The following is a 20,756-nucleotide window of genomic DNA, read 5'->3' as shown; positions in this document are numbered from 1 at the left end:
CGAGGGATTCCCCGGCGTGGGGATCCCCCTTTTGCTGACTTGCGGCACGGGTGCCTACCCCGCACTGCCTGCCGCTTATTGCCCAATTTTCCTTCGTGTCATTCTGATAATTAATACGGGCGCATACCCTGTTTTATTATTTAATTCACGGGTGTCACCCCGCTCCGGCACTTTACTCTCAAGCGGTAGCCTACCCCGCTTGCCCCGAGCAAGTGCCCAGAACGCCGCCGCCAGCCGTAGGAAACCCGGACGCCAGCCTCGCCAAGACTGGGGCGGGGCCTGGCTGGAAGAGCGAGAAGTTCCGGCCGAGAAGCAGGAAGCAGACGGGAGCCCACCCCGCGCTCCTGTGGCCACACAGAGGGAAGGTGCCGTGTCAGGGTGAGAGCCCCAAGGAGCGGGAGCTCTTCTGTGACCCAGGGAAACTACGCCGGATCCCCCAGCGAGGCTCTCACAGGTGAGAGAGCCCCGCCCGCCGCCGGTGAGAAAACTCGTCCCCCAGCAGCGGGACCGGGTGAGTAGGAGACGGAGTCTAGAGGAGGCCTACCGAGCCGGTGAGTGGGGCCCGGCGTTCATGGTTGTAGAGGGGGCGTCGGGGCACATTGCCGGTGCCCGCCCCCCCCGTGTGCCATCTTCGTGCGGGGGCATCTTGTTTATTCTGAGCCGGTCGAGGGGCTCCAACGTCTTGGGGGCAGTGTCTGTGAGGATAGAGCGGCCCCGGTTGGCAGTGGGCGGCTCATCCGTTGCCCGCTCCATTGTCTTCCGAGTCCCCAGAGGGGGGACTCCAACGTCGGGGACAGTTTGTTTCAAGCCCCGTGTCTCCCACTTCTATTGGGGGCAGTTGTCTAGAGCCCACCATAGACTCCTTCATTCTTGGGGGCATTTTGGAGGGTAGAGCGGCCCCGGTCCCCAGCGGGCCGCTCCCCCCCAGTGCAGTGGCATATTTGTTCAGAGCCACGAGGCTCCAAGAGGGGCATTGTTTTCTCGAGTCCCCAGTGCGGAACTCCCACGTGATTGGGGGCATTCTATTGCTGAGAGCCCACGAGGCTCCCCATCTCCCATGTTGTTTTGGGCCCCCTTGCCTACCTGGAAAGCCTGGAAAGCCCAGAGGAGTTCTACAGCTGCCCAGCACTTAGTGGGCAGTTGCTTCGTTTAGGCTTGCCCCTTTGTGCATTTCTTCTGGTTGTTGTCTGCGCAGCCTGCCCTAACATTTTGGACACAGGGCGTTTCAGCTCCTGATAGGCCAGTTGGCCAGGGGGACAGTTCTGGTGTTGTGCTTGCGTGGGGTACATGTTTTTGGCCCTATGTGATCTTTGCGCAATTTGTAATGACCTGCCTAATGTAATTTCTGCATCATGTATAATGTTTTTGTGCCTATACCTCTGAATGTGTTTTTAGGGGGTTGTTTTACCTAGTATAGTTATATTAGGGAGTTCATGGTTCCCTGCGTGATATTTTCCTAAGGCGGTTAGGATTGGGTAGGTGGTACTTACCTGTTACCAGTAGTTACTGGTTGTGTGCTACATTTGCTATTTGGTGCTACAGTTATTATGTGTGCTATGTTCTAAAAGTGCTATTCCTACAAAGTGCTAATTCTACCATGGGCTAGTTCTAAAAGTGCATAATCCTGACAGTGGTACATGTGGCCCTGTCCCATGTATATAATCCCCTGTAAATTCTGCCCGTGCCTCTGGCACATTGTAAAGTGTGTGGTTCTTATCTAATGTGTTTGGTATAATACAAAGGCTACATATATATAACCTTGTGTGGAGTTTCCTTTGTGGTGGGCCTTGGGTGTTGTTGCTGGGGGCGCGCGCAAACACTTAACCTACATTGCCTCCGGGAAAAGCCTTACTGCTCGCGTCACGTTACCTAGAGGGTGAGCAGTGGTTATCTTTGGCGTGTAACTCCCTTGCCCTGACTAGAGTGGTGGTTTCTGCCTGACTTTGGCGCACGCCTTAGCCAACCGGAAATCCCATTTCTAACAATGGCCATCTATGAAAATCTTACTATCTTGCTTCTATTTTGGAAAATAGATGGGCTTTTTCTAACCTGTTAAATGTCAACAACTACCTGAACAGACTTTCAGGGTTCCCAACACTGTCTCTCACATGGAACCTTTGCTTCTCGAGATCATCTGCATTTAGCGGGCATTAATATGCTTTGCACCAACTTAATGGCACTGAATCTTTTGTAATTCTTCAAGCAAGCAAACCCAACAGTGTACATCAACCGTCTCCCTAAGAAACTGCTTGCTAGGCTGCAAATAATATTACAGAACCAGGCAACCAGAATAAATCCCTGCAAACTGGCTTAGTTCAAATAGGTCTTAAAAGGCTTTCAGTGGTTTCCATTTGATCACTATGAAACCAGGATCACATTTAAGGTTCTTTGCACCATCCAGCAAGTCTTTTAAAGTACAGGGCCAAAATACCTGTAGAACCTTCCTCGGTGAACAAGTCCAGAGAAGTGCTCTAGCTTGAGAAGCCATCCCAAATACAAGTGATCAAAAATTCTCTTTAAGCTGAACCATTTTATACTCACCTTTTAAATGAACTCTGGGCAGACCTGAGTTAAGGGTGTGGGTGGCTGTGGGGGTTGATTTATTCATTTTCAGACAATGAGACTCCCCCACCTGATCCAATTTGTAGTCCGCTAATCTTAACTAGTTCTCTCAAGTAATGGAAAAATTATACACATGAATGAACGAAGGAATACATGTAACAATGCACCTGCAACCCTAACTCAGTATAACTAAAGGGAACCTTAATATGCAGCCACTGCAAGGTTCAGTGCTACACAAAGCCGTACAGCTTAACTAGCTAATATCTTAACTAATTGAATTTCCAAAACCAGAGCCCAAGCCTTAACTCCTAATAAATATTTATTTTTGACATTTTGTAAAGCGGAAAGAGTGTCCACTGCTAGGATTCCACACAAAAATGGGGGCTACAGAGGACTCTATCTAAATCACTTCAGGTTTAAATTGGAATTTTAAACAAGCAACCAATGCTTCTCCATAGAATATAACGTGGGCACAGCTCTCTAAATATATACAATCATGAGTCTGACCAATACAATTTATATTTTATTCTTCAATATATGTATATATTCATATACATTTATCTGTTCACATAAATAAAGAAATTGATTTGCTCTCTATCATGACAAAAGACAAAAACAGACCCCCAAAGCAACTACATACTAGCAATGAGAATCACTGGTACCCACTCATAATAGGGAATCATACATACCAAACAATCAAAGCATTATTTACATGTGCCACACATATACAAGTGCATGATCAATGGACCTATATCCTGTTGGCATAAATACACATATATAATGATTGTCTTCTAATGAACAGTGCATCTATTGGTATGGTCCATCTATTGACAATAACAAGTGTTTAAGCAAAATTACAAATGGTGTTAGGGAACCCATCAATTTCTTTATTTGTGTGAACAGATAAATATATATTAATATATTTAAAAATCCAATATAAATTGTATTGGTCTGTCTCATGAATGTGTATATTTAGAGACCGGAGGCTACTTTATATTCTATGGAGAAGCATTGGTTGCTTGTTTTACTTTGATTGTCTTTTGCTCCCTGTTTGCTTCTCCCTATCTTGTTCTCAGGGGCCCGCTTCTGCTTCTTATTAAATAGGGATTTTATTCATAAGAAGTACTTTTCAAAAACGTGGCCAAATAGGAAAGTAGTGCCTATAGAACACTAACACTGCAAGATGAACTTCAATTCACATTCACATTTCCCAGCACTGTGTGTGATTCTCACTAACATGAGGACCGAGTTAAAATGGCCTGCAGGAGCTGTGTCAATCCTGCTTAGAATGACTTTCAAGACTTCAGACACCGTTATTACTGATAAAGTATGCTCCTCTTTAATTAAACGCTAGGAATGTGTCCCGGTCTTCCTTGTACAAAAATAATTGCTTGAAAAAGTCATATTCTTTGGTTCGGTTAGTCTGGTGACTTCTCTTTTTTTAACCTTACAGGAAAGATTCTGAAAGAGCTGATCGAGCCGTTTGATTCCCGTGCGGAGAAGCTGGGCCAGTTCCTGGTTGATATAAAGCCATCTTTGACCTATGACATTGTGCCTCTGTTTGACCCCTACGGGCTCTCAATAACTGATGCCGACTTGAAGTGCATTGTAGTCAGTGAAGAGACCCGCAAAGGGGGAGAGGCTGTCAATCGGAAAAGACTGGAAAATGTAATAATTTTTCAGAATTGCTTGCTTTCTTCATTTTGTAATTCTGTAAAGCTTGTGAAAGAGTTAATGTGCTGGGTTGAGTTGACAAAGATAACTAAAAAAAACAGTCGATTGACTGGTGGTAATGTAAGAGGGTGTGTGCTGTACAATACACATGCTTCACATAGTATTAGTTAATATTATCTGAGGGTAAAGCCATATGTCCTACACTAAGCTTTATGACATTTGTGAGGATGCTCGCTCTATGAGTTGGACATATTTTAATTTCCTCTGAGAGCTTTCTTTGTAGACTGACTCCACATTCCTTCATTTTCAGAATTCAGAAGGAAATATAAGAAAACACTGCTGCAGTGTAAAACAACATAAAAAATACTTTCCGTTTAAAATGCATCTCTGAGATAAACATTTTAACTTGTGACAATTCAGTGTACTTTGAGATGTAATAGTCTCCCATCCATTACAATGCACGCACTCCCTAGGTGGTCGAATGATTCACGAAACAGCTAATAGCTCAAGGTGAGAGAGGATTACTTTTCTAGGAGGAATGAAAGACCACTCTGCATTTTAAATAATTGGTAACAATAGTTTTTTCTGATAGCGGCACTGGCCAGCCAGACCTAAACATATTTAAATACTCGAAATTAAATGCAGAAAGATTTTCGAGATGATACCGGACTGAGAACTGTGTGTGGACAGGGACAACACCGATATTGGAGAGCTCACAAATGTGTCTCAGGATGGAGTACTGTAATGTAAAACAGTTTTAAGTCATTGGCAAAGTAGCCAATTGCCCAGCACCCCTTCCCTACCCAAACCCCCTTACCCCCTCAAGGGGAACGTTCTGCCCCCTCAAGGGGAACCAGGCCACTAAGCTCTCAGCCACCTGCTATGGCCTGATGAGAATGCTGCGTAAGATCCTCCCCCCCTTCCCTTCCAGGCAAGAAGGATTATGGTACAGGCCCTTATTCTTTCTCGCCTCGATTATGGGAACGCCCTGTACCTGGGAGCTCACCAATTTACTATTCATAAACTTCAAATGATTCAGAATTGCGCGGCCCTTTAACTTCTCTAGATTCCCCGGAGGCAATCTGCAAAACCGGCACCAAGGAGCCTCCATTGGCTACCAATCTCGGCCAGGAGATAGTTCAAAGCCTTGTGCTTGGCTCACAGAGCCATTCGGAAGACCGGTCCGGTCATTACTCATTCCCTTGTCACCTCCTATCACCATCCGTCCCCTCCCCCCCCCCCCCCCCCCCATTTCCAGAAACCTCCATTCAAGTCTCTCCTTTCTGGCAACTCCGAAGAAAATATGAAGAACTAGATGGGGCCGACGCTCCTTTTCCTTTAATGCAACTAATCTCTGGAATACTCTCCCCTCCATTCTGCGGAAGTAAACTAATCTGCTGGCCTTCCGCAAACTCTTGAAAACCCATCTCTTCAAGGCATCGCTTTAACGTTGCTGTTCCTCTGCCTGTTCCATCCACAAGCGCTGGGAGGCCACAGGGTAGCAATGTGCTGTACAAATATAAATTCATTCATTCATCCTAAAGTGATTGGGCTAGTCATAAGTCCTCCCATAAAAAACAATCTGTGCACACAAACAAGTTCTTTTTATTTTGACAGCTGGGCATGCACAGGTACCCAATCCTAACCTTTGCACTCTCATTCATGCAGGTAGTAATTGAATTTTAAAATCTGTTTTCTTTTTTCTCTTCTTTCTTCACATATTTTACCTAAACACTTTGTTTCCCTCTCTACTTGGCTCTACATCTCCATTTACCCAACCTGTCTCAGTTTCAGTCGTCACTACATAACTTACTGCTCTCTCAGTACTTCTCTTTCTCTATCAAATCCTCACCCGTTCCCACTCTGGGCCTACTATTACGTCTATCTTCACCATCTTTCTTCCTCAATTCTTTCTCTACCTCACCCATCTTTTGGCTCTGATTCCATCTCACTTCCCTGTAACTCTGTTCCATCTACTTGCATCATTCTCTCAACTTTATTCCTCTTTATCTCACTTCTTCTCTTTACACCTCTCACATTACTTTCAACCCTCTCTGCCTCACCTCTTTACTTAATGTTCCTTCCTACATCATGTCACTGCCACAACCTAATTCCTCTCTAGCCCACAACTCTCACTTTTTCTCCACCTAATCTCTCAATTTACTTCACCATTTGTTGGCTATCTCACCTCTCCACCTCCTCTCCCTCTTTCTACTTCTGCTCCTCCTACCTCATTTCTTTCACTACTTTACTCTTTTTTCACTATTACTCTTTTTTTCACTACCTCACTGACTCTGCCTCTTTTCCTCTGCCTACCACGAACTCTTTTTCTCATCTGCTTCTACACCTCTGCTATATTTCAGCTTTCTGTCTACAGCTCATTATACACCTCTCTTCCTCACGTCTCTACTTTTGTCTCTGCCAAACTCTCCTTTGTCTGTCTACTTAACCTCTTCGCGCTGTACCTCATGTTCTTCTTCTATCCTACACTACATTCCTTGTACCTTTCTCTTGGCCTCACTACTCTTTACCTCACTTTTCCTTCTATTCCTCTTCTCATTTTGCTCCTCACTCCCTTGCCGCTCTCTCTACCTTGCATTTCTTTGTGCTTCTCTCACTTTTTCACCTGTCTGCCTCTACATCTTTCTTCCTTTACCACTAACTTATATCTCTTTATACCTTACTTTTCTCTCTACCGCATCCCTCGGTGTACCACACCCCCTACCTCTTCTATATTTTCTTCTATTTATTCATATCTCTAGCTGTCCCCACCTGACTCTAAAAATGTACCTATCTCTCTTTTTCTCTACCAGGCCCTGCCTACCCGTTTTCATCTTTTCTTCTGGCTACCTTACATTTTTATTTTTACCTTTCACCCTTTCTCTTTCTAACTCATATCAGTGTGCTCTCATATCCCATCGACTTCACATCTGCCAGTATATCTTTCGCTATAGCTCTCTTCTCTTTTCTGATCTCCTGCCCCCCATCCCCATTTATATTACTCAGCAGAGTAAGGACAAGGCAGGTGAAGAGAGTTAAAGAAAACAATCATATGTTACCTGATGAATGGCGAAAACCCTCAGACCGGTACTTTGATTTTCACTGTTGCAGTGAGAATTCCAGTCATGAATGAGGATTGGTATGCTCCGGATATTTAAAAAAGCTATAATTTTGAGTTTTAAGTGCATACATATTTTAGATGTATGCATTAACCCACTAAACAACAATCAAGTCACCCTTACCATGCCTTTTCTTGCTCTTTAAATCTGAATTCCACATAAACTTTTATGTGGACATATGAAAGCCCAAACTACATGAGGACCACACAGATATTGGAGAACCGTCAATGAGAGCTGGGGATGGGAGCTGTTGAAACAGGGGGTTTTGTTGCAGGTTACACAGTGGAGTTCTGAGGGGGACAGGGGCTTAGTAGCAAAGTAGTGAAGAGCAACTGGTGCCTTCCAAAAGAAAAAGATGACAAGAGCAAGTGGAGAGCTAGGCAGAAAGAACGGGTATTGAAAAGGAGGGGAGCAGAGGGAGTTCCCATCCACACCATCAAATAGCTAGGAACTCAAAGTCCATTTAATCATGATGGGTATTCCTTGGATCACATTAATCAACTTTAACAATACTATTTTTTAAATGCGTTCATGACATGGCTTTGTCTGTTTGGGATCGCCATGCATTTAATTTTTAGGAAAAGATTGTGTGAAATTCGCCATTGAACCGTGAAATAAACAAGAAAATTATTAACTTTAATTTTAGTTTGAACAAGTATGGCCACTGGCACACTCATGGTACATGGTGCCAGAAATCAGGACTTGATCTGTTGCTCTACAGTGGAATCCAACATAAAGGTGAATGACTAGGATCTAAGAGATTCACGATTTTCAAGATCTCGTTGTGGCAAGTGATTTTTAAGAATTGTACACTCTTTCCTTGTTCTGCTTCATGATCCAACATGCATTCTTTATGCTTCTAGGGGCTTCCTGCTCTGGTCCTGCATGAGATCAAGATCGTGAACGACGCCCAACACGCCCAGAATGAAGAGGAAAAGATCAGCTCTTCCAGCTTAAGGAGCAGAATACTAGGAACCCTGCTCAAACCTCCCACAGTAAATACTGGACATGCATTTAGTTATTTTTAAAAGTAATGTCAGTACCTGCAGGCAGCAGCATGGATTTGGGTTGGCTAGCAAAGTAGAGTGATCCAAAAGCAGAGGTCTAGTGCTTAAGGTTATGCTTTGAAGTGCTCTGGCGCCTAAGCCACTTTGTGCAAGAATATTACTTTTAAAGTAAATATGGTTGATCTTCAGCTCAATCCTTTGCAAGACTTGTGTGTAAACACATTTGAATATACTCCTCTCAGTTCGGCCAATGTCCTTCTTATGTTTCTGTATTTTCCTACAGTTTTCTTTCCTCCTTGATGTTAGTGTGAGATGATGACTTTTGGACCTGGTGTACAAAAAGAGCTTGTCAGTGGTGTGTAAGGAGGGTTGACCTCAGGCTTATGATTGATGGATCTGCCTGGCAATGGTGCATAATAAGACCATGCAAAATTATAAGATTGTGTGTTCTTTTCGATTGTGGTTCTCACTTTCTATGGGTGCATCATTTTTTTTCTCATTGTAGGAAAATTTGAAGATACCTTTGCGCCCCTACGTAATTGGTCTGACTGGAGGAAGCGGTAGTGGCAAGAGCGCCATTGCCAAGTACTTGGCTAACCTTGGTGCAGCTTTGATAGACAGCGACAAGCTTGGCCATGAAACCTACAGTCCTGGGGGTCCTGCGTATCAGCAGGTGGTTGAAGAATTTGGGCCAGGTACATAAAGGTGAAGCATGATAAATAAATATGTGGCATTCCATGTCAAATCGTGATTCAAACTAGTAGGGGAGAAAAAATATACAAAGCATTTGCAGAATCTCCTTTTCGATGTTTTTTATATTTACCCTATATATTCTCTCACGTTGCTATGATCATGAGGTTATGGCTTCCTTCAAGTGCTGCCTATATCTCTTGATATTTCCTAATATGAGCATCAAGCCATTACTTTGTACTTAAACCTGTGAGTTGATCAGATGTCTTTACTGAAACTGTAGTCTGGTGGTAGTTGAGCAGTGGACAGATTGTTTGTCTGAATCTAGTCCCTATCAAAGTACCTTTGAGAGCGATATGCTATAATTCCTGTGAGAGACAACAGGCACACAGAAGGTGATGGAAGGAGTGCTTGCATATGTCTAACCACTGGCAGTGACTCCGGGTAGCACTCCAACCCATTGTTTTTGTATTTCTACCAAGCCATCTCACATTTGACCCAGCCATGTGTAAACCAGCCTTGGTTTCTGCTCCAGTAGGAACAGTCTAATCCTGTATAATATATCAGCTCATCTTTCTTTAAGTGAGGGAGTTTTTGTGACAGAAACGATGCAATGGTTTGTATTTCTAATTGTATTTGACTTGGAGAGCATTTTTTCAGCTAAATATGTAGAGCCTAATATATCTAGTCGAAACAATTTGTAAATGCATGTATTTTCTTATTCTCATGCACACAATCAATAAGTGTACTCACTGCGAACCCCTCGCGTGCTAGCTGTTCCAGAAAACACGTTTAGTGACTTGTATAACCTGGGGGGGAAAAAGCAGTGCAGACAAACATAAATCCATTTCTAACGGAGAACTGGTATTTAACGTTATGACAGTCTATACATTTAATATGAGATATCTCCAGAACTTCACTAGCCAGAGTCTGTGGGATCCAGGAAACAGACACTGGTCATTGGTCACACACCCAGTGGTAGGGGTAGATCGTTAACAGTGTGAATTCTTCCTCTGTTTGGGAAGTGAAGCTTAGCCTTTATCCACAGATCAGCCGGCGTTCCAGCAAGATAGCTAGAAATCTAACCAGTAACAACAAGCCACAGATTTCCGGTGCCAGTATCAGCCAGCAGTCTAGCAAAAGTGGAGAAAGAGGGATTTTCACTGAGTTTGGGTGTGGGGGGAGACCTAACAATGGACGGTATGCACATGTCTCTCCCCAGCCACAGGGTATCTGTAGTTTCTTAGAAGGCAGATGGCCCTAAACTATAATCCATTGTCACTACCCTTATCTCCTTAAATCCTGCTGAAGGGGGAAGTCACCCGCCTCAGTACATTTGGGGGGTACACTTTGTCTCTTGTTGGAAGGAGGGACAGTTCCAGGAAGCTTGCAGTTTATTGTGTTTACTAGAAGAAAAACACACAAGGTCAGAACAACTGCACAGGCCAGGGCATCACAGCTTAACAAAGCCAAGACCCGTCCCAGTACACAGATCTAATAATCTAATATACTAGTGCAGTGTCATCCTAGCTTCCTGATGAACCTACACTGGGAACAATACAGCTGCAGAGATCGGTTTCAGAATCCTTCTGTTTCAGGACAGCAAGCTGAACCATTAGGAGAAAACTGGTCTTGCGTTTCTTACTACATTTTTTAGAATTAGATGTGCCATTTCTGGCCTCATTTAGAGACTTCGCTGCTTTAGAAATTCTTGTTTAAAGATTGGCAGTGTGGAAGCTTGTCTAGGGACCAACGAGGACCAGGAGGCAGGGGCTCAGCTTTGTGTAGGATTTGCAGGATGTTGTCACTTAGCAGTATTGTTGTTCTAAGCTGCTGTGGGGACAGTAACACTTGATTGATAACCCTGTACATCATTATATATGTGCATCTGTACATCTGTCAATCAGCATGTAGGTAAGCGGATTTTAAATGTTCACCAAGCCTCACTGTAGTTGATGCGCTCTATCCCGTCTGTAGAAAAAGAATGTGGCATCCTGGTCTATGGCTTAAAACTCATTGATTTACTTGTAGAGAGTAATGGGCATGAGTTCCAACTTCCTAGTGTCCTATCCATTTTCTGTGTGACTCAGCCATGATGCAAGGCATTTTCTTGCATGATCACTGTACCCTGTTTCAACGAATACCACATCTATTTAAAATACTGTTTTAATTAATGTACTTGTAATGTAGATATGTGTAAGGTATTCACATAGATACATTACTTCAGAGACAATGTATTTATGAAATGCATCAATATTTTCCAACATTGTACTCATCCAGTGCGTTCTCTTTCATGGAGATAACAAGAAAAAGTAACTGATAGAGATGGAAAAACTGATAGAGGCGGAATATGTAAAGAGGAAAAGTGAATTACGGCCGAACCCCACTTGTTTTGCATGTTCTCTTTAAATATTTAGGCAAGTGATAGTTCCTTTTAACACAGGTTGTATTTGTAAATACCTTCCTCACCTTTTACAAACTCTACCTCAGTTTATTACAATGGAAAGGTATTTTGAGATATTAAGGTATAAGAGGTATGAAGTGAAAGAGAAGAGAAATAGGCTGATGAAACGGATGTGGACATAGAATGCTGACTGTAGCTGGGTAAATAAATCCGTTTGTCATTTATGGTTTAAAATAGAAAAATAGGTACAATGCCCACTTCCATTCACACTTTTAAAACAGCAGTTAAAAATCTACATTAACAAAAATGATACACATAAACTCCGTGTTTTGCTCATTTGATGTAGCTGTCCCATAGAAAAGACTGTAAATTCCACAACTCCTATTCCAGTAACAAAGCCTTCAGGGATGCTGTATGTTGTCATTAGCACAGAATGGCAGCTCTGTGTTTCTTTGTTAATGCTCAGTCTTAAAGATACAATCAATCAATCAGAGGGTTTATAAAGCTCGCCACTCACCCGTGAGGGTCTCAAGGCGCTCTGGGTTAGGGGGGAGCATTTCCGGATCAGTCGAAGAGCCAGGTCTTGAGGTCCTTCTGAACGTGTGCAGGGTGGGGAAATGTCTGATGTTAACAGGGAGCTCGTTCCAAGTCTTGGCTGCGATGTAGGAGAAGGCTCTCCCGCCTGTTCTGTTTCTGTGGATGCGGGGGACCTCTGCCTGGGCTATGTCGGCAGAGCAGAGCTTCCTCTTGGGTACGTGGAAGGATACTCTCTTGTTGAGGTATTTGGGTCCGATGTTGTTGAGGGATTTGTAGGCGTGGGTGAGGAGTTTGAAGGTGACCCTCTTCTCAACGGGGAGTCAGTGGAGATCTCGTAGGTGTAGGGTCAAGTGTTCGAAACGCAGGGTCCCGAGGACGAGTCCTCCTGTGGCGTTCTGGATGGTTTGGCATTACGTAGAAACGTTCTGTTGATTCCGGCGTATAGGGCATTGCCGTAGTCCAGTCTGCTGGTTATGAGCGCGAGGGTGAAGGTCCTTCTGCAGTCGGGAGGGATCCATTTGAAGGTCTTGCGGAGGATGCGCAGGCAGTTGAAACTAGTGGAAGCGACTTCGTTGATCTGGCGGTTAATGGAGAGGGAGTAGTCGAGGATGATGCTGAGGTTTCGTGCGTGGTCTGTGGGGGTGGATGGATTCCCGAGGGCTGAGGGCCACCAGGTGTTGTCCCAGGCGGAGGTTCTGAGGATGAGGACCTCGGTCTTGCTCTGAGTTGAGCTTCAAACAGCTGTCTTTCATCCAGGCTACCACGTTCTTCATTCCTTCCTGGAAGCAGAGTCTGGTGTCTTCAGGATTCTTCGTGAGTGAGAGGATGAGCTGGGTGTCGTCGGTGTAGGATACAGTGCTGAGCCCATGCTGTCTGACGATTGTGGCGAGGGGAGCCATGTAGATGTTGAAGAGCGTGGGGCTGAGCGATGATCCTTGGGGTACTCCGCAGTTGATATTGGTGGGTTCGGAGAGGAAGGGAAGGAGTCTTATCCTCTGGGTTCTGCTGGAGAGAAAGGATTGGATCCAGTCAAGGGCGGCTCCTTGTATCCCCGCGTTGTGAAGTCTGGTTGTGAGCGTGCGATGTGAAACAGTGTTGAAAGCAGCAGAGAGGTCTAGAAGGATGAGGACCGCAGTGTGTCCCTGGTCAAGTAGCATGCGGATGTCATCAGTGGCTGCGAGGAGGGCGGTCTCGGTGCTGTTATTGCTGCGGAATCCAGACTGGGAGGCGTCTAGGATGGAGTTCTCTTCGATTAAGGCAGTCAGCGTTTACGAGTCTTTTGGTGACTTTGGGCGCGAAGGGTAGGAGAGGTATGGGCCGGTAATTTTTCAGGTCTGTTGGATCGCCTGTTGGTTTCTTGAGGAGGGGTTTAACCTTTGCCTTTTTCCAGTCATCTCGGAAGATGCTGGACATGAAGGATACGGTGATGGTCCGTCCTAGTTCAGGTGCGATCAGTGCTTCTGTGGTTTTCTGGTTTCGCCAGGTTTTCTCTAGGCGTCTGCAGGAGCGTCTGGCTTCTTGCAGTTCCTTGGTGAACCAGGCGGCCTTCAGAGGGTGTAGCTTGGCGGGGTGGCGGAGGGGTGCAGGCTTGTCTGCGCAGCAGGAGATCATCAGTGAAATTCCATGGCTGCGGAGTTGGTGTCAGTCGTGGCACTGGGAGGGGTCTTGCAGGAGGGTGGTGTTGAGGTGTTCCTCTGTGACCTTGCTCCGGTTCCTTTGTGGCGGGCGCAGGGCGAGCTTGGGTGCGTTTGTGGTGTTGGAGGTGAAGTGAATGCAGTGGTGGTCTGTCCAAAGGCGCTGTGTGGTGTGACTGAAGCAGGCGTTTGACCCTCCTGCGAAGATTGGGTCGAGGATGTGTCCAGCTCTGTGGGTGGGCGTGTTGACCAGCTGCTTCAGTCCGAGGTTGGTGAGGTTGTCGAGGAGAGTGGTGGAGTCTGGGTCATTGCAGTTGTCGAGGTAGAAGTTCAGGTCCCCCGAGTAGAATGTATTCTGTGGAGGTGATGGCGTGGGGTGTGGCGATCTCGGGGATGGTAGTTGCGGACCGGGTGCGAGGTCCCGGCGGTCTGTAGATGAGGGTGCCGTGTAGTGTGGTCCTGGGGCTTGTCTGGATCTGGAAATGGAGGTGTTCTGTATTGGAGTGCTGGATGTGAAGAGTCGGTGGGCGGTCTTGTGTGCAATGTCGAGTCCTCCTCCTGGGCGGTCCTTTCTCTGGACATGTAGCCTTCGGGGATGGCTGTGGTGATGTCGGGCTTGAGGTGGCGTTGGTCCAGGTTTCCGTAAAGAAGGCAACGTCGGGCAAGCGGGTGTCGATCAGGTCCCATTTCTCTACGGCGTGTCGGTGCAGGGAGTGCACGTTGAGGAGGATGCATGTCAGGGTTTCGGCGATGCATGCATCAGGCGGGCCTTCGGCAGTTGTGGGGTTTTGTCGATGGTGAAGGATCTGCACGAGAACTGTCCATGGGTGGTGTTGGGCGAGAATCTATCGCAGTCGGTGTGTCTTCCGGGATTAAGTGTGTGGAGGGTGGTGGGATTGTAGCGGTGGTGCCTAGGAGATCCAGGGTTCCTGGCGCTGGCCGCCGTCGGGTGCAGACTGGCTTGCCTTAGGCGCGGCCGCCATTATGTAGGGGAGCAGGACTGGAGGTAGGGAGGGGGGAGCGCAGGCTGTGTAGAGGAGGAGGGGCCGCAGCGGCGGGAACGGCTGGAACGGCTGACTCAAAACAAAAATGTAAAGTCAAGAATAAAGCTGCCAAAATAACAATTAAAAGTGATGCACTATACCAATTAAGGCGTGGCGTCTGTATTCCCAAAACGAATAGCGCAATAGATGACCTGTCTCCCAGGAAGAAGACCAGGGGAGAAATAAAAAGAGCTGAGGCGGGCAGGCTGCCAGCGCGAACCCAGGAGAGGGGAGGGCTCAGGAGCTGAGGCGAGGTGGTGCTGCACGCTGAGCTGCTAGGGAGAGTGCTGGCCTGGACCGAAGGTCTAGGTTCACACCCTACATACAGTTGAACACTATGGAATCCACTGACAAACTGCCCCTGTGGGAGTTATATGTGTCACCCAAGATTTAAGATTGTGCTTTTTTTCTCACACAGGGAGGATAAAATGGGACTCATTACAGCAGTTTAGACTCCTAGCAGTAATTTCCATGAACTAATCATGAAAACAATAACATATTGGGCCATATGTATGAAGCTCCAATGGGTTCGCGAATGCCGAAATTTGCAGAATTTCGGCGTTTGCGAATTCATTTTCCCTAAATGGTGTGTATGTAGCAAATTTGAGTGCAAAATAAGGAATCGCAAATTTGCGATTCCTTTTTTTGCAATTGCATTTAAGGAATCGCAAATTTTGCGATTCCTTAAATGCAATGTATGAAGCACCCAAGTTGTGCGATTTCTCATTAAGAAATCGCAAATTATCACCAACTTGAAGTTGGTGGTAATTTGCGATTTCTTTCACAAAAGCACTTTTTTGCATTTGTGAAGGTGCCATGTGGCGCACATACATGCCCTCAGGGCATGTATGTGCGCCACATGGCACCTTCACAAATGCCCACACGTGAATTTGAGGGGTGCATCAGGGTGTCCTTATGACACCCTTTCACCCTTGAAATTATTCTCAATTTGCGATTCTCAAATTGCGAATCGCAAATTGAGAATAACTTCACATTCATTCCTATGGGCCTCCTGGCCCATAGAAATGAATGGGAAATTATTCCTTAATTGCGATTCGCAATTTGCTTATCGCAATTAAGAAATTTTAAGAAATTGCTAAATAAATGCGATTTTTCACATACGTAGCAATTTGCAAATCTCAAATAGCGATTTCTAAAAAAACGCTATTTGAGATTCGCAAATCTCGATGTTGATACATCTGCCCCATAGTGTCTTAAAGATAGTTTATCGAATCCCAGTGGAGGATCTACATTGTTAAGCTTGTGAATGAGCATCAGAATTGGCAATAATTAATAAAACTGATGTAACACCCCCATTTGATAGTTAAAACTGTTTCTAAAATGTGTTAATAAATTATTTTTCATGCTTCTCCTTTTACCTTTGCACGCTTAAATGAGGTCACATTCAGTAACTGCCTTGGAGCTCCACTTACTTTTAGATAATGCTTAACCTCAATGAGTAAATAAAAGAAAAAATACAAAAACATCTACAGTAATATTTTTACCCGATTTATCATTGAGCAGAAGTTCAACAAAAAACATGCCGAATTGCTGCCTCTTAATAGTAATGCAAAAGAATCCTATTTGCTTCATTTGATATTTTTTAGATATTATTATTCTTATTTTTACAGAAGTTGTGAATGACGATGGGACGATAAACCGAAGGATCTTGGGCCAAATAGTATTTGCAGATAAGGTGATTGTCGACCCTAATTATTTTCATAACCTTTTGAAATGTGCATGCAGGTTGTTACTCTCTGGTTGTTAAAAAAAAATCTTCACAAATACTTTTCTGATAAAACCTTGATATTAAGACTAGCCAGGGAGTTTTATTATTTTGTTTTATACTTTACCGAATTTCGCAGCAAGAGGGGAACTAGGTTTGTAAATGCTAAGCTGAAACTCGTAAAGTTCAACAAATAATTCAGGTGGACAGAAAGGCAGATCTTGTACAATATCTATTGATTAGAGCCGCTGGGCACAGCAAAATAGCACTCGTGAAAGACTAGTGCCATTAATTGAAGGGATCAGATGGAGAACATGACTCACACATGGGAGTCTTTTTGTAAAATCTACATTTGAAGATGCTTTTCAAAGCTGGAATCCCTTTTTCTTAATTTCTTCATTTTTACTGTTCTTTAGTACTTTTTGGTATATTTCACATGTGCGTGCATTGCACATTTTAGATCCTTGGAGTTCAGGCAGTAACACGGTCTCCGATTGTGCTTTTCCAGACCTTGCTAGTTAGCAAGGTGTCTTGGTAAGTTAATTACTCGCCTCTGGAGTATGCAGTGATCAGCTGTAGTTCGCAATTTCTGATCCTGACATGATCAGCACAGCTCCCTTTTTTGTGAGGTGGGTAAATTGCACGCTATTCATTTGGGTAGTAGTGGCCTCTGTTAGAATAAGAAAAATAATTGAAGGATACAAGAAGACTTTGATTTACTATGAACATTGATTGTTGTGGAATTTAGCTCAGGATATATAAGAGTGTTGTTGTTTATAGTAGTGGATTTTTCCATGCTATTTGGTTGATGGTAGATGGCCATCACCTTATCCTTTGAGCTTGGAGATTGTGACTTTCCCTACTAATTACTACCCTGCGCAACTATCACCCAGCCATCTGTTCGAGAGTGCTAGAATACGTAGTTACATGGCTCGGCTGATAGGATGTATTTCACTCATGAAAATGATAGTACTTCCTAGATTCTTGTTCCTGTTTCAAAATATTCCAATCCTTCTCTCAAAACATACCTTTGACACACTTCGCTCGCTTTTAATAAAGCTGGCATGGGCCGGTATGCAACCCAGTGTTAAGTGGAACACTCTCACCATGCCGTATACTGTAAGGGTGGTCTAAATGCCCCGGATCTATAACTGTACTATAGAATGGCATTGAGCTCTCACGCACACTCTGGATTCACAGGCAACAGGGGTTACCGCACTTACACATTGAAAAGGTGGCTGCCGATCCCGATACCCTCTCTCAGATGTAATTCCAAATCCTCTCTAGGAAGCACGACATACTAGACTCTATACCACAGTGCATGCGTGGCACAATCTGCTAAACAGAGAGGCAAGTTCCCTCCTGTACACCCCTCTGATCCCCTTAGAATGGTGTCCTGGTTCCCCACAGGTCAAGACAGAGAAGTAGTCCTGGCATTAAAGAAACTGGGCATCACTAAGATGGGGGGCCTCTTTCAGGATATTGTGGCACGCAAATGGGAAAATATATTGGCAGAAGCATACGAATCTTCTCCCCTTACACAATACCAATATCCTAGAGTTAAACACGCTCTGCGCGTCCTCGTAGGGGAAGACGTGCCGGAGCCAGTAGAGCTGCAGCGCTCTCCTATATCATACACTCCTCCACTCCTGTAAAGTTGGTGACCACAATGTATAACCTCACACAAGCAGCCAGGAGTCTGAGCTTAACTAAAGCTCGACGGGACTGGCAGAGAGAACTGGACATAGCGATAGACAACAGCACCTGGCGATATTGCTGTGAAATGACCAAACATACCTCACTTAACGGTAGACACCGGCTAATTCATTACAAATATCTCAACAGGGTTTATTATACACCAGAAAGACTGTTCTGGTATGGCCTGCGGGATTCCGCTGCATGCCCCCCGCTGCATGGAAAGCAAGGCTGGGTTTTTACATGTAGCCTGGCTCTGCCCCAAGATGTCACAATTCTGGGTTAAGATTTTTCGCACATTAAACAAGATCACTGGCTTCTCACTTACTCCTAATCCACTACTCGCTCTACTGGGGCATAACAAGGAATAAGCAAAGAGGTAAGACTTCTAGTAGCAATGGGCCTACTCCTTGCCAAGCGTAGAGTGGCTATGCGAGGGCTAAAGGCCTTGCAGCGACCTTGGAAGATTGGGCTAAAGATATGCTATACTGCAACACTCAGTCAGTCATGTATAGTAAGCTACTACCCCCTCAGAATCACAAGGGAGAGGTGTGGCGCCGCGGCCAGGGCGACTGACGCTGGATTCTGCGGACCACGGTTCGATCCCCGGCTCCGGCGGCAGGTTAGCCCAGCACCATGTGACTCTGGGCAATAGCTTGCTTAATCTTCCCGACGGCCTCCAGCGCCTAGAGACCCTTACGGGTGATTGTGCGCTTTACAAATGTGGACTTTACTTTACCCCAATGGTTTTTGGGTATTATTCCAACAATATTGAGTGGGTAAGGAAACTGGAGAGCCAGAAGAAAGCAAAGGAAATTAAGAGTAGAATGGATATAGGCTTTGCCTAAGGTAAGACAATATCATGCACGGGAAGGAAAGGTTAAGTATATCTCTCTGCATTTGTGTTTAGGAACAATAACGAGTTTTAGCGGATACTAACTACTGTTCTATCCCGACTAGCGAATTTACTCTGTTTGTTATAAGACGCAGGCGTTGCATGCGCTCGCCGTATACTAAACTGTCACTAGCCAATATAACATCGTACTGTACTGAGCTGTTTACCATTGTAAAAGCTTTAAATAAAATAATACAAATTGTAAAAAAATTAAAATTACTAAGCTCGGCTCCCCAAAAGAGGCTCCATTTGCCCTGAATGAGTTACACTTTTTAGCAATAGATTTCTACCTGTTCAAGGCTCGTCACTCTAGAACTCCCTACATACCTCCTCTGTAGATAATACTGGAAAAGCCTAAAATTTCTTGGGGGCAGCAACCCTGTCACTTACCGCGGTAGCCTGTGAGACTCGTAGTGCCTGCGAGTGTCTGCCGTCCACCAGAAACATTTACTTTGTAATTTATCCTGCCCTATCCTGTGCCACAGTCACCAAGATATTGAAGCACCAAATGAAAATAAGAACTGTAGTGATTTTATTATTAACTTACTGACATAGTTTTGTAGAGCACAAACCAGGCCTAAAGAACCTTGCGAGCACTTTACAGCAATTCTACAATAAGTGCTTATTTATGCTAGAGCATCAGTTTATATGATGACACCTGAAAACAGTAATCAAGGAGAGTACAATTTTGCACCATGAGTGCAAAGCAGCAATACAGATATAGTATACACTTACTGATTCTATGAATTCAGTTTACATTACACTGCAAGGATGAAGAAGTTCATCAATCAGGCACCAGTACAGTTTAAGCTGGCCAGTCAGGCGTTTCATTCCTGTGCAGGGCAGTAGTTGCAAAGTAGAATATTTTGCAGAATTCATTTTGTGGACTGTTATTAAAGTAGGCAGTCCAAATTCTAAATTTGCATTATTTTCAAATATGAACTTTGAAAAGGTGTGTATTTGTGTGGGACTGCTTTATAGGGCATGATCAACAAGTGAACTCAATACATTTAAAAAACGTTTTTTAGGTACCTAAGAAGTCTACCCTTCCTTTGTGATACTCTCTTAAGTAATATGTTTTTGAGTAGTATTGCTCACAGTAGGTACCTTCCTAGTGGAGAGGAGTATGAGAGTTATGCACCAGAAATCTTCAATCAATCAATGAGGGATTTATAAAATGCAGCATATTACTTTGATGAGCTCTAGGTGCTGGATATTCTAACTGCCTTTTGGTGATCTGTTCATTCGAACAGCCAGGTCTTGAGTCCTTTTCTGAATTGCTGGTGCAGGGGAAAGTTATTCCAAGCATGTGGAAGAGGTTGGAGCTGAGGGATGATCCCTGTGGGACGCCACAGATGAACTTCCTAGGTTCTGAGGTGAACGGTGGGAGACTGATTGTCTTCAGTTTCCACACAAATTATTGTAGTGTGTTCAGATATACTGCTTTGTATGAGATTCTTACAAGTTTAAATTGAAATGCATCAAATGGAAGTCATCGAAGGTCTTGTAATACAGGTGTGATTTAATCTTTATGGCTTAATCTGGCCACTAGACATGTAGCAGCATTAATAATAGTTTTAGATTAGGCTGATCTTGATTTAGAGATGCCATTTGGCAGGGCATTGCCATAATCGCCTCTACTTGGACTTCTGACTTAGCATCTTCATTTGATACTGGCTCCAGTAATAGTATTCCTTATGTGTTGTTCAAGATGGAACCTGTTGTGTTGAAACCAAAGGATTTCACCTTTATAGCCACTGTGGATGAAAT

The 20,756-nt window shown here is 44.4% G+C and overlaps 1 protein-coding gene across 3 annotated transcripts in view; it reads left to right on the top strand.

Moving 5' to 3' along the window:
• The window catches only part of COASY (Coenzyme A synthase), a 194,725-nt gene that overhangs the window by 91,834 nt on the left and 82,135 nt on the right, over positions 1 to 20,756 (top strand). For all 3 annotated transcript variants that reach the window (XM_078645376.1, XM_078645375.1, XM_078645377.1), the window contains 4 exons: positions 4,016 to 4,230; positions 8,219 to 8,350; positions 8,868 to 9,057; positions 16,302 to 16,366. In XM_078645376.1, coding sequence (XP_078501502.1) covers positions 4,016 to 4,230; positions 8,219 to 8,350; positions 8,868 to 9,057; positions 16,302 to 16,366 — 602 coding nt within the window. The remainder of the gene's footprint in view (positions 1 to 4,015; positions 4,231 to 8,218; positions 8,351 to 8,867; positions 9,058 to 16,301; positions 16,367 to 20,756) is intronic.

The sequence above is a fragment of the Lissotriton helveticus genome, chromosome 5_1 (assembly GCF_964261635.1).
Source record: "Lissotriton helveticus chromosome 5_1, aLisHel1.1, whole genome shotgun sequence".
Lineage (NCBI taxonomy): Eukaryota > Metazoa > Chordata > Amphibia > Caudata > Salamandridae > Lissotriton > Lissotriton helveticus.
The sequence above is the reverse complement of the archived record's forward strand: the minus strand, read 5'-3'. Positions and strand labels throughout refer to the sequence as shown.